The following is a 13912-nucleotide window of genomic DNA, read 5'->3' as shown; positions in this document are numbered from 1 at the left end:
CACACACAAAATTTAATCAGTTTTACAGAAGAGTTACATCAACTTGTAGGGCTTATGTCCATTGATATAGATGGGGCTCTGGGCTGCGAATTTATCTCTCAGGTTCATTTCTGATTTGAGCCCTGGGGGAAGGGGCGTGGCCCCCTGAGTGACAGGTTGGCTCTGGGGCCTGGCAAGGACAGTGACATCTCAGAAGGACTCCCTGGAGAACCCTTCTCCTCTCTCATCCACACTCAGACCAGGGGGCCCTCCGCCCGCCCCACCCCCGCCATGAGCCCCTGCCTCCTGGGCTGTGTGGTCTTCTGTCTCCTGCAGGCAGGTGAGTCCTGGGGGGCAGGGTCCCCTTCGGGGTCCCAGCACTAAGCCTCTGTGCTGTGACTGCAGCATCGGCTCTCCTTCTCCACAGGGGCGGTCCATGCTGGTGTCACTCAGGACCCCGGATTCCAGGTGGTGAGGACAGGAGAGAGCGCGACACTGAGATGCACTCAGGATCTGAGCTTTAGCTATATGTACTGGTACCGACAAGACCCGGGACACGGGCTGAGGCTGATCCATTACTCAGTTATCCCTCCCGCCACGGAGAAAGGAGCCGTGCCCGAGGGCTACAGCGTCTCCAGACCAAGCACAGAGAACTTCCCTCTCACGCTGGAGTCCGCCAACGCCTCCCAGACATCTGTGTACTTCTGCTCCTGCGGTTATCCACAGCGCTGCACGGCCACCTCCTCTCTGTGCAAAAAGATGAGGGAAGCCCTGCAGCCTGGAAGGAGGAGAGCCCCTTGCAGGCTTCTCACACCCGGAGCCTTGGATTCCAGGGCCACATGCCTGCAGTGTGACGCTGAGTGTGTGTCTCATATCACGCCCAGCTACATCGACGTTAAATAGAGTGGGCGGGTGGTTTTTTTTATTTCAAAGTTTTATAACATTAAAAATAATTGGGTTAATATATATAATATTTGTATACAAATCCATTACTTAGTATTAGTAATAATTTATAGAAAATCTAGAAATATCTGGATCTGATTAATCCGAAGGAACGAGGAATGCAGTGTCCCAGGCTGTATTCGCCTGAGCTCAGCAGAGTGTCTGTAGGAAGGCCTCTGTGATTGCACCTTAGCATACTACTGTCAGCGCAATTATGTTCTTCTTATGGAAATGTTGGTTTCTGCAGTCTTTTACCTCCAGAGGCTAAGAGGGAATTTGAAGACCAATCTTAAGGCAGCCAGTTTGGGAAGACAGTAGAACAAGTGTGTGTGTGTGTGTGTGTGTGTGTGTGTGTGTGTGTGTGTTCAGGGTATTGACATTCCTGCTTTAGACAGAAGGCACAGATCCAAGAGACTGTGGACCATTGGCCACTAGGAGGCACTGTGGGCCCACAGTAAGCAGGGCGTCCTGGGAGGGGTGGAGAGTCACCCTGGGGAGGGCAGCTTTAAGGAACCTTGGCTACATGCCTGCATCAGGAAGCAGGTTTGAGTTCCCTGAGTTCCTGAGGTTCCAGGACCCATGGAACCAGTACAGACTCCTCACTGCCCAGGAAAGTGGGGATGTGCCTGGATCCTCAGGATGTGCCCAGGAGACACTCTCCAGGAGCTGCAAGGGAAGTGGAGGTGAAAGGGTTGGGGTGGCTGGTGAGGGCTGGGTGATTGGCAGCTGATGGCCTGGTGATTGCCAGCCAGGAGAGTGCCTGGCTGCGTGTCAGGCAGCGGCCGGCGGAGGACAACAAGGTATGCTGTGGGCACTGGGCACATGGGGATGGTGCACCCTTCACACCCACCCCTTGCTCAGGGTCTGTGAAGGGCAGGAAGGGCATAGAGGGCTCACCTTTGGTGCTGGCAAGGAGTGCAGTGGACAGGGCAGCCTGCAGAGGCACAGAGCAGTGACGTCATAGGCAAATGCTCCAATCAGGGAACAGGAGGGCCAGCACTCTACACCACTCACCCAGGAGTCCCTCCCCCAGCCAGCAGCAGTCCTGGGTTCCTGATGCTGCCATGGGCTCCAGGCTCCTCTGCTGTGTGACTCTCTGCCTCCTGGGAGCAGGTGAGTCCTGGACACAGTGTGGGAGCTTCTGAGATGTCTACCTCCCTGAGATAGAAGCCTGGTGAAGAGGGCTACAGCAGGAGGCTTCCCTGTGCTCTGCCCTCAGCTTCCTTGTCTCCACCCCAATAGGCCTGGTCCATTCTGAAGTCACCCATACTCCCAAATACTTGATCAAATCGAGAAAGCAGCAGCTGACGCTGAGATGTTCCCCTGAGTCTGGACACCGCTCTGTGTACTGGTACCAACAGGCCCTGGGCCAGGGCCCCCAGTTCTTTGCTCAGGATTTCAACAGAATGTGAGAGGAGAAGCTAACCTATCAGGGCGATTCTCAGGCCACCAGCTCAGTGACACTCGCTTTGAGCTAAGCTCGAACTCCCTGGGGCTGAAATACTCAGCTGCGCATCTCTGTGCCAGCAGCCAAGACACAGCCCTGCCTGATCAGGTGCCTCTGGGACAGAAACACTCTTGCCCCAGCTCAGGATGTGGTGTGAGGGCATCAACTGCCAGCCAGCAGGCCCAAGTCCTGGTAGAGCAGATAGCCTTTCCCAAACATTCATGTCTTGATATGTTTTAATGCTCCCAAAGGTCATGCAAGATAAGTGTTATTTTAACTCTTTACACATCTGAGGGGAAGTGGCTTGCCCAGATCTCATACTTCGTAAATATCAGAACAAGGAATCAGATAAATATCAGAACAAGGAATCAGACTCACGTCTGTCTTTGTCACTGTGGTCCTCGCCCCCAATGTATGATTCTCCCAAAAAACAAACAAACATATATTTTTATATATACATATATATATATATATATATATATATAATTTAAAGGAGTTGACTCACATAGTTGTTAACAGTGATAAGTCTAAGGTCTAGTACTGGGCTCATGTTATTAGAGACCTGAGAAGAGCTGATGTTTAAGTTCAAAGGCTGTTAGGCAAGAAGAACTGAGAGTCTAGTGAAGGCCATCAGCTGGATACTTCTCTCCTACCTGGGCGAGGTTTAGGGGTTTTGTTCTGTTCATTTCTTCATCCCATTGGATGAGACCTACTACATTATGGAAGTTCATCTGCCTTACCAATAAAGATGTTCATCTGATCTGATTTTAAAATCTATTGATAACTTTTCACATATTTATCTCTCACCAAGACTTCCTCACAGGGATATTCAGAACAATGTTGAACTAAATATCTGTGGCCTACTCAAATTGACACATTAAATTTGTCATCCCAACAACTTCCAGACTTGCCTAGGAATTTAGTAAGCATGAAGTCCTGGCACATAAGAAGACCCTGGATTTCCTGATTCCCTTTGCTAATCTCTGCCAGCCTCTTCCACCATTTCTTAGGTGTAAAGATAGAGATGGACACATTTTGCCTTCAGCTGAGGCCTTTAGAAATCACAGGGGTGAAAATATTTCTGCCTGTTGATTTAGTGCACGAAATGAGCCAGAGCATGTAACATACATCCCTCCTCAGGCATGTAAAAATCAACTTTATTGATGCATGTTGTGTAGTTGACTATTCAACAATGTGCTATTTAGGAGCACTGAGTTACCCCCTAACCCTGCAGTTAGAAATCTGTATATAACTTCACACACTTAGGAATGAAGAATTATCTCTGGAATACAACACACTTAAAATTGTAAACTGTTTATAGAAAGGACACAACAACTCATAGGCTTAAGTCCATTGAGCTAGATGGGTTGTCTCTCTTTTGAACTGTTCACTTAGGTTCATTTCTGATTTGAGCCTCCGGGTGAAGGGGCGTGGCCCCTGAGTGACAGGTCTTCCTTGGGGCTTGGCAGGGACAGTGACATCTCAGAAGGACTCCCTGGAGAGCCCCTCTCCCTCTCATCCACACTCAGCACAGAGGGCCCTCCGCCCACCCTGCCTCCGCCATGAGCCCCTGCCTCCTGGGCTGTGTGGTCTTCTGTCTCCTGCAGGCAGGTGAGTCCTGGGGGGCAGGGTCCCCTTCGGGGTCCCAGCACTAAGTCTGTCTGCTGTGACGGCAGCATCGATCCTCCTTCCACAGGGGCGGTCCATGCAGGTGTCACTCAGGACCCCAGATTCCAGGTCGTGAGGACAGGACAGAGCACAACACTGAAATGTACTCAGGATCTGGGTCAAAACTCAATGTACTGTTACCGACAAGACCTGGGACTTGGGCTGAGGCTGATCCATTACTCAGCTGCCTATCCCACCACGGTGAAAGGAGACGTGCCCGAGGGCTACAGCGTCTCCAGACCGAGCACAGAGGACTTCCCTCTCACGCTGAAGTCTGCCAACCGCTCCCAGACATCTGTGTACTTCTGTGCCAGCAGTTACTCCACAGCGCTGCACAGCCACCTCCTTTCTGTGCAAAAAAGCAGATGAGGGCCCTGCAGCCTGGAACTTGGGGAGCCCCTTGCAGGCTCCTAGCACCTGCCAGCTCGGAGCCCACAGACACATACTGGCAACATAGCCGGCGATGTTTGATCTTCCAGGCACGGACCTGACAATAGGGCCTCATGGACATGTGTCCACCCTCACTCTCTCTTTTCACTCTAGCTGCCACGTAAGCCTAAAGATGCTACCCGGCTCTGACTCCTAGTCATCAGCCTGAATATGAGGCCCCCAGAAGGGAAGGGTGTTGGGAAATCAGATGGATCTAGACCCTCTTGTCTCTCCCTGGGCACCAAATGCCTGTTGCTATGGAAGGTTCCCCCCGCCCCCCCAGACTGGCCCTTGCGTGGTCTCTGCTCTTGTCCAACTTCCCAGATGTGGGGCCCTACCCTCCCACCTTCCTGGCCCTTGTTCCCACCCTTCTCTACTTCAGCCTTGCTGCTCCTCCCTCAACTGGGTCATGTCCTTGCCCATCACCTAGGGAACCTTGTAATGATCCCTAAGTGGGTGTGTTTGAGTGTGCTCTCTGGGGTCCTCAAAGAGAATGCAACCTCAGTTAATTTTTAATCATCCAAAATTCCTTGGTTGTCCCTGAGGAGGAGAGACAAGCTGTGTGTCTATGTATTCTCCACCATTGCCTGTGTTTAGCATCTAAATAACCTAGACCCTGATGCTGGTAAAGACTGATAGCAAGAGGAGAAGAGGGTGGCAGAGCAAGAGGTGGTTCGATAGCATCACCGACTCAACAGACATGAATTTGAGCAAACTGTGGGAGATAGTGAAGAACAGGGGAGCCAGGTACGCTGCAATGCATGGGGTTTCAATGAGTTGGACTCGAGTTAGCAACTGAACAACAACACCAACAAAAGCTAACCCAAGTTTATAGCATCTCCCTCATCACAATCTTCTAAAAGTCAAAGTATTAAATATTTCCTGCATGAACTCATTTCTTTTCTCTTGAAATAAAAATCATAAATCAACTATGGCTGGCGGGTGTGTGTGTTTCTAATCGTGTGTGTGTGGTTTAGAAAAACAAGGCAAGAAAAACACTGTCCAATCGGCAAACAGGGAAATATTTTCTGATATGAACACATCTATGACTATTAAATCTGGGCAGAGAACCTTGGTTTCCACGCATAGACTGCATGGGGACGCTGTGGAACTGCCATGCTCCAGATTTCTGGGGCAGTGCAAGGGGACAGTGTTAGTGCCTGGGACAAGGAGGCTTAAGAGAAAGTTTTATTTGGTGTTTTTATCTCTAGAAGCCTTAACAGCACATACACTAATTTGTAGGCTTGCTGTCCCCCCTGGGAGCCATGAACTTGAACTATGCAGAGCTGAGGGAGCCCTGAGGTTGCAGCAAAAGTGAAGGGTATGGAGCTGGGAGGGGGCAGGAAAGAGCAACAGAGAAGAGCAACACCTGCCTGAAGAGAAAAGCGAAGGAGCCCTGGGGAAGGGCGTCAGGCATAAAGCCAGCCTCGCCTAGACCAGCAGCCCAGCTCACACATCATCTAAGAGACTCTGCAGGACAGAGCAGGGTTCCTGGATCAGCTGAGCTGGAAAGGAGGGGCCAGGCTCATGAGAACGTGCAGAGGCAATGACATCAGAGCAGTGACGTCACTGCCTCACCTCCAGTCGGAGGAAGGAGGCCCAGAACCCCAGCTCTCAGAGAGCAGAGCTCTGAGCAAGGAGACGCCTGCCCGCTCTGCCCCTCCTGCCATGGGCTGCGGCCCCGTCTGCTGTGTGGCTCTGTGTCTCCTGGCAGCAGGTGGGGCCTTGGCACAGGGGGATCCCGTGATCCTAGCCTGACTCTGCCTGAATCCAAGGCATCATCGGGTTCTCTCCCTTGTTCCTTCTGAGCCCCAGTCTTCTTCCCCCACAGGCCTTGTGGATTCTGGAGTCACCCAAACCCCAAGATACCTGATTAAAGCAAGAGGACAGCAAGGGACCCTGAGATGTTCCCCTGTCTCTGGACACCTCTATGTGTACTGGTACCAACAGGCCCTGGGCCAGGGCCCCCAGTTCCTCGTTCTGTATTACAGCCAGGACGTGTATGGAGAAGCACAGCTCCCAGATCGATTCTCAGGAAAACAGTTCAGTGACTCTAGCTCTGAGCTGAACTTGACTTCCTTGGAGCTGACGGACTCAGCTGTGTATCTCTGTGCCAGCAGCCAAGACACAGCCCTGCATGATCAGGTGCCTCTGGGACAAAAACACTCCTGCCGCAGCTCAGGAAGTGGCTATGAGGGTGACTGCCTGCCTGTCAGGCCTCCATAGATCCGGTAGACTCTCCCAGACGTTCTTCCTCTGCTGTGTTTAATGCTCCCATAGATCATGCTAGGTAGTATTATTTTACCTGTTTATACGTCTGAGGGGAACTGATTGTCCACATCTTATATGCCATTACTTTCAGAGCAAGGATTTTGATTCAAGCCTGTTCTCATTACTTGTGGTCTTTGTCCCCATAAAACTGTCCCCCACATAGAATAAATAATACACATAAACACACAAACACATACTCACCCATACACACACACACACACACACACACACACACGTCAGTGTTTTAAAGCAATTGGCTCACATAGTTGTCAAGGCTGGTAAGTCCAAAAGCTGCAAGCGGGTCTGGTGCTACTAGAGAGTGAGGGGGAGCTGATGTCTAAGTTCAAAAGCAGAAGAACCAATGGTCCAGTGTGAAGGCCATCGGCTGACAATTCTCTCTTACTTGGGGGAGGATCAGTGTTTTTGTCTATTCCTCTCTTCACCTGGTTTCATGAAGCCCCCGACATTGTGGAGGGTCATCTGCTTCATCAATTAAAATGTTAATCTAGTCTATTACTAAAATATACCTATTCACATTTTGAAAGTGAAGTCACTCAGTCATGTCCGACTCTTTGTGACCCAATGGACTGTAGCCCACCAGGCTCCTCCATCCATGGAATTTTCTAGGCAAGAGTACTGGAGTGGGTTGCCATTTCCTTGTCCAGCAGATCTTCCTGACCCAGGGATGGAACCCGGGTCTCCCACACTGCAGGCAGATGCTTCACCATCTGAGCCAAAAATATCCCTCTTTGGAGCACCCAGAAAAATAAAGCTAAATATCCATGGCAGAGTCAGGTTGACATATTGCATTAGTCAGGACACCATCGTCCAGGGTTGTACAAAAATTAAGTAACATGAAGTCCCTGGAGGGTAACAGGTCTCTGGATTTCTTGACTCCATTTTCAAATCTCTGCCAGCCTCCTCTAGTGCTTCCTAGGTCAGACAGTAGATATGGACACATTGTGACTTCAAAGCCTATATTTGAGATCTTCAGATGGCACAGGAAAGAAAGTAATTATGCTTTCTTGTTCCATACATGAAATAAACAGAGCATGTAGCTTACCCTCGGGCGTTCTTACATCAACTTTATTGGCATATGAATTATAGTTAACATTTGAATAATGTGAAGTTTGGGGCCCCTGAACCAGCCTTAACCCTGCTGTAAAAGTTTGTTTAAAATTCAGTCAACCCTGTTTACGATGTCCCATCCACAAATTCAACCAGCCACAATTGTATGGTACTGTGAAAAGTGAAAGTGAAACTCACTCAGCCTTGTCTGACTTTTTGCCACCCTAAACAGTCCATGAAACTCTCCAAGCCAGAATACTAGAGTGGGTAGCCTTTCCCTTCTCCAGCGGATCTTCCCAACCCAGGGATCCAAACCAGGTCTCTCCCATTGCAGGCAGGTTCTCTATCAGATGAACCACAAGGTCTGTAGTTAGTATCTGTCAACAATTCCACACAAAACTGGACCCATGAAGGTCAAAAAAGTGTGGTCCAAGGGGTCCGCTGTGTGTACAATAGCGTTCCACACTGTACAGTGAACAGAGGGGTGGTTTGATCAATCCATATGCGCGTGCCCCTGGAACATTCACCAGTAAAGGCAGAACATTTCATCACCAAAACTTCTCTGAGGCCCCATCCCAGGCCTGTCTCCTTCCCTGACAACCAACAGAATGATTTCTTTTGCTGTCATTTTGTTTTAAAGTCCTCTTTATCCCAGAGCTAAATATTTAAGCAATTGCTCCTGGAAAGTATTATGGTTGAAGAAGTTCTTGAAAGCATGTGAGGACCATATCCATGTCAGGGACTATCCTATCTGGAGATGGATGGTTTGGAAAATGACCGTCCAAAGGTCTTCCCTGGTGATAGAAGCTTTAAAAAAAAATTTATGCACTTTCATAAATTTCTTTCCTCGTGCACACATTGTCTGAAATGATTTTATGATGTTATTTTGACAGGAAGTCCTCATCTCCTAGGATATTACTTTGAGGTCCTATGTGATATGGACACAGCAAGGCCTCCTGTTCACACACTGGGTGCTGGGACTGAGCAGGCCACCAGTAGCAGCGATTTTGGTGAGAGATCATTTCATGTCAGGAGAAGGCTAGCCTTTGATTTGACCCCAGCATCCAAGTCACAGGAGTTGAATTGAAAAGTCCCCCTTTGTATAGGGCCCTGGCCTGTGCACTAGTCTTCTTCGATGTGGGTCCCACTGTCTCTTGGGCCAGAGACATTCTGAACACAGGTATGGATCCAGTGGACTTGCCAGGCTCCAACTGAAGGCTTGTTTTTGTGGCTACGACATCGAGCTCATTGGTTGCTTCTGAACTTAGCTTCTGGGTTTTTGTCTCTGAGGCCCCAGGAATGGTCAGTCACCCAGACCCCAGACGTGCGATCGGGCTCCATGGAAACCAGCTCATCAGGAGGTCACCAGGGTCCCACACTTATGACCAGAGTATGATATTCAGGTTCAGAAATGACTGAGAATTTTAAAACCGCTGCAGGAGAGCATGACAGCTGGTGCAGGGTCTTTCTAAAAGTGACGTTTGTGCATGTGATATAGTCTAGGGCTCTAGGATATCGGTTACTGAATGTCTGCCACACTTCACAAGGAAGTACCCCCATGCAATGGATGTCTCATGTAAAATCGGAGCATTTTTCCTTTACCCCTGGGGTCCGCCATCTCTTCTGACATCCCTCCCATGTCTGTACTCCTTTGTGCCAACATGTCATCCGTGGTGCTGGGCAACCAGCTTCTCTCCTCAAAGAAAGCTGGGTCACAGGCCTGAGGTGGTTCAGCTTGCGTCTCCCCTACCCCTCAGACACGAGGACCGTGTGCTCAGGTGGACATGGAGGCGCTGAGCCTGCATTCGACAGGCACCCTGTCAGTCGGGGAATTAGTAAGAAAGAGAGCCCGAGGATTCCTCAAGTGTCAATGAGCCTGCCCTAAGATTAGGGAACCAGATCCAGAATCACTGTGGGTGGAAGGATGTGAACTGGACTGTTGTCAGTTAAACAGAATAGAAACATGAGGGATTATCTGGGACACGTGAGTCATAAAGGGCCGCAGGAAGCCCTGAGGATTTTCCCTGAAATTCAAAACTACAGAAATAATAAACTACAGATCAATAAACTGAATATATGTAATAATGAACAGCTATTTCTGGAATAAAGTGTACATCAAGTTGTGAACAGGTTTTTGGAAAGTTTACAACAAATATAAGGCCTATGTTCATTGAGCTGGATGGATCTCCCTGTTGTGAGCTGTTCAGTTCAGTTCAGTTGAACAGTCGTGTCCGATGCTTTGCGACCACATGGACTGTAGCACGTCAGGCTTTCCTGTCCATCACCAACTCCCGGAGTTTATTCAAACACATGTCCATCGACTAGGTGATGCCCATCCACCATCTCTTTCTCTGTTGTCCCCTTCTCCCCTCATCTACTATCTTGCCCAGCATCTGGGTCTTTTCAATGGGTCAGTTCTTTGCATCAGGTGGCCAAAATATTGGAGTTTCAGCTTCAGCATCAGTCCTTTCAATGAGTATTCAGGACTGATTTCTTTAGGATGGACTTCTAGGATCTGCTTGCAGTTCAAGGGACTTTCAAGAGTCTTCTTCGAAACCACAGTTCAAAAGCATCAATTCTTCAGTGGTCAGCTTTTTTAGAGTCCAACTTTCAAGTCATACATGACTACTGGAAAAACCATAGCTTTCCTTAGACGGACCTCGGTTGGCAAAGCAATGTCTCTGCTTTTTAACATGCTGTGTAGGTCGGTCCCATGTGAACAGTTCCCTCAGGTTCATTTCTGATTTGAGCCTCCAGGGGAAGGGGCATGTCACCTGAGTGACAGGTTGGCTCTGGGGCCTGGCAGGGACAGTGACATCTCAGAAGGACTCCCTGGAGAGCCCCTTTCCCTCTCATCCACCCTCAGCCCAGAGGGCCCTCTGCCTGCCCTGCCCCTGCCATGAGCCCCTGCCTCCTGGGTTATGTGGTCTTTTGTCTCCTGCAGGCAGGTGAGTCCTGGGGGGCAGGGTCCCCTTCGGGGTCCCAGCACTAAGTCTTTCTGCTGTGACTGCAGCATCGGTCCTCCTTCTCCACAGGGGCGGTCCATGCTGGTGTCACTCAGGACCCCGGATTCCAGGTCGTGAGGACAGGACAGAAGGCGACAGTGACATGTACTCAGGATCTGGGTCATGACCGCATGTACTGGAACCAACATGACCTGGGACACAGGCTGATCCAGTACTCAGTTGGTGCATCCACTAGTGAGCCAGGAGATATTCCTGAGGGCTACAGCTTCTCCAGATCAAACACAGACTACTTCTCTCTTACGCTGGAGTCTGCCAGCAGCTCCAGACATGTGTGTACTTCTGTGCCAGCAGTTACTCCACGGCACTGCGTGACTGCCTGCTCTCTGTGCAAAAAGACAGGGTCCCACGTGCAGGCTCCTAGCACCAAGAGCCCCAGAGCCCTGGGGACCACGTACCAGCACTGTGACCCTGGATGTGTGACCTGGACAGGCCTGGATCTGACCCCAGGGACTCAGAGACTTGTGTCCACCATCAGGCTCTGTCTTTCCTCTGCATCCTCCCTGGATGCAGTTCGGAATGCATCCAGTTCTGACTAGTTCTGACTCTTCCTCATCAGCTTAAGACCTCCAGAAGGGAAGAATATTATAACTCAGATATATCTAGACCCTCTCGTCTCTCCCAGCACCTCATTGTTGTCTCTCTGGAAGTTTCTCCCGCAGCCTAGCTTTCAAGCTCTCCCTGCCCTTGCCCACCAGAGGGGTGGGTCTTTCCTCCTTTATTCCTTGGCCTCAGCTCCCCTGTCCTCTGTGCTCCAGACACACTGCTCTGCCCTCATCTGGGTCATGTCCCTTCAAATGACAGAGGGAACTTTGTAACCACGCATACGCGGTCATGTTTGAGCAAGTTCTTGGGGTCATCAAAGAGAAAACAACCTCAGTTAATTAGAAACCATCCAAAATCCCTTAGGAGTCCATTCGCAGGAGGAGAGAGGCTGGGTGTGCATGTTCTCCCTTCCTGCCCCTCTTTCTTAGCATCTCAATTAACCTGGACCAGGTTTCCACCATTTGAGATCATGAGAGCGCTTATTTCTATTGCCTGTATTACTCCATTTTAGCTAACTACTTTTACTATAGAGGTGTAGCAATTATTCCCTTCTTAGTAGAAATGTCTGATCATACAGTCTTTTACCTCCACAGGCTAAGACTAGACTCGAAGATCCACCGTAACTCATCCAGGCTGGGAAGGCAGCAAATGAGGGGTGTGTGTATCTGTGAGTAGGGGTTGAAAGTGTGTATGCTACTGCTGCTGCTAAGTCGCTTCAGTTGATTCTGACTCTGTGAGACCCCATAGACAGCAGCCCACCAGGCTCCCCCGTCCCTGGGATTCTCCAAGCAAGAACACTGGAGTGGGTTGCCATTTCCTTCTCCAACGCATGAAAGTGAAAACTGAAAGCGAAGTCACTCAGTTCTGTCCGACTGTTCGTGACCCCATGGACTGCAGCCTACCAAGCTCCTCCGTCCATGGGATTTTCTAGGCAAGAGTACTGGAGTGGGGTGCCATTGCCTTCTCCATGGAAGTGTGGAGTGTAGGGAATTTGTATTCTTGTTTTAGGTGAAAGGCACAGATCCATGAGACCATGGGCCTCTAGGAGGTACTGTGGGCCCATGGTAAGCAGGGTGTGCTGGGAAGGGTTGAGAGTCACCTTGGAGAGGGCAGTTTAGGGGAACCTTGGCTACATGCCTGCATCAGGGAGCAGGTTTGAGTTCCCTGAGTGGTCCAGGGACACATGGAACTGGTACCAGACTCCTCACTGCCCAGGGGAGTGGGGGACGTGCCTGGAGCCTCGGGATGTGCCCAGGGGATCTTTTCCTGGAGCAGCATGGGGAGTGGAGGGTGAGGGATGAGTGTGTCTGGTGAGGGCTGGGTGATGAGTGTCAGGCAGGGACAGGAAGGGAAGAAAAAGCCATGTGATGGGCATATGGGGACATGGGGACAGTGCTCACCTCACACCCACCCTTTGCTGAGGGGCTGTGCAGGACAGGGAAGGGCATAGAGGAGCCAGCCCTGGGTCCTGCCAAGGGGTCCAGTGGACAGGGGCAGCCTGCAGAGACACAGAGCAGTGATGTCATAGGCAAATGCTCCAATCAGGGAATTGGGAGGGTCAGCACTTTACACCACTCACCCCAGGAGCCCCGCCCCCAGCCAGCAGCCGCCTTGGGTTCCTGATGCTGCCATGGGCTCCAGGCTCCTCTGCTGTGTGACTCTCTGCCTCCTGGGAGCAGGTGAGTCCTGGACACAGTGTGGGAGCTTCTGAGATGTCCTTGCCTCCCTGGGATAGAAGTCTGGTGATGAGTTCTGCAGCAGGAGGCTTCCCCTGTGCTGTGCCCTCAGCTTCCTTGTCTGCTCCCTAACAGGCCTGGTGAATTCTGGACTCACCGTGACCCCCAAGTACCTGATCAAATCAAGGAAAGAGCACCTGACTCTGAGATGTTCCTCTGACTCTGGACACCGCTCTGTGTACTGGTACCAACAGGCCCTGGGCCAGAGCCCCCGATTCCTTTTTCAGTATTATGATGGGAAAGTATATCAAAAAGGAAACATATCAGATAAAGTCTCAGGAAAACAGTTCAGTGATGATGCTCGCTTTGAGCTGAGTTTGACCTCCTTGGAGCTGACAGACTCAGCCATGTATCTCTGTGCCAGCAGCCAAGACACAGCACTGCTGATCAGGTGCTTCTGGGACAAAAACACTCCTGCCCCAGCTCAGGAAGTGGTGCCCAGTGTGTCAGCTGCCAGCCTGCCAGGCCCACACTGGTAGAGTGAGAGAGTTTCCCAGATATTTACTTCTTGGTTTGTTTTAATGTTCACTAAAGTCATCAAAATAAGTATTATTTTAAATGTTTGTACATCTGAGTGGATGTGAATTGCCCAGATCTCTTATTTCATAAGTGTTAAAGCTAGCATTCCAGCGCAAGTTTATTCTCTATACCTGTGGTCCCTTTGCTCATGGACCTATTTCTGTACAAGCAAATTACATATACCCGTCATGTTGTGTGTCACAAGATACAATTTGGGGCTCTATGATATGAATTGCTACTCAATGAATGGCAGCCACACTTCACAAGGAGGTATTCCCATGGGA

At 50.2% G+C, this 13912-nt stretch overlaps 4 gene segments (V, D, J or C); all 4 read left to right on the top strand.

The window, feature by feature from the left end:
* On the top strand, positions 271-882 carry LOC108635883. The segment is given in 2 exon segments: positions 271-319; positions 407-882. Coding segments are annotated over 2 exon segments (525 nt in total).
* LOC108635830 lies at positions 3727-5419 on the top strand. The segment is given in 2 exon segments: positions 3727-3979; positions 4065-5419. Coding segments are annotated over 2 exon segments (390 nt in total).
* Positions 6083-6691, top strand: LOC108635882. The segment is given in 2 exon segments: positions 6083-6182; positions 6297-6691. Coding segments are annotated over 2 exon segments (444 nt in total).
* On the top strand, positions 12994-13588 carry LOC108635881. The segment is given in 2 exon segments: positions 12994-13052; positions 13185-13588. Coding segments are annotated over 2 exon segments (453 nt in total).

The sequence above is a fragment of the Capra hircus genome, chromosome 4 (genome assembly GCF_001704415.2).
Source record: "Capra hircus breed San Clemente chromosome 4, ASM170441v1, whole genome shotgun sequence".
Lineage (NCBI taxonomy): Eukaryota > Metazoa > Chordata > Mammalia > Artiodactyla > Bovidae > Capra > Capra hircus.
The sequence above is the reverse complement of the archived record's forward strand: the minus strand, read 5'-3'. Positions and strand labels throughout refer to the sequence as shown.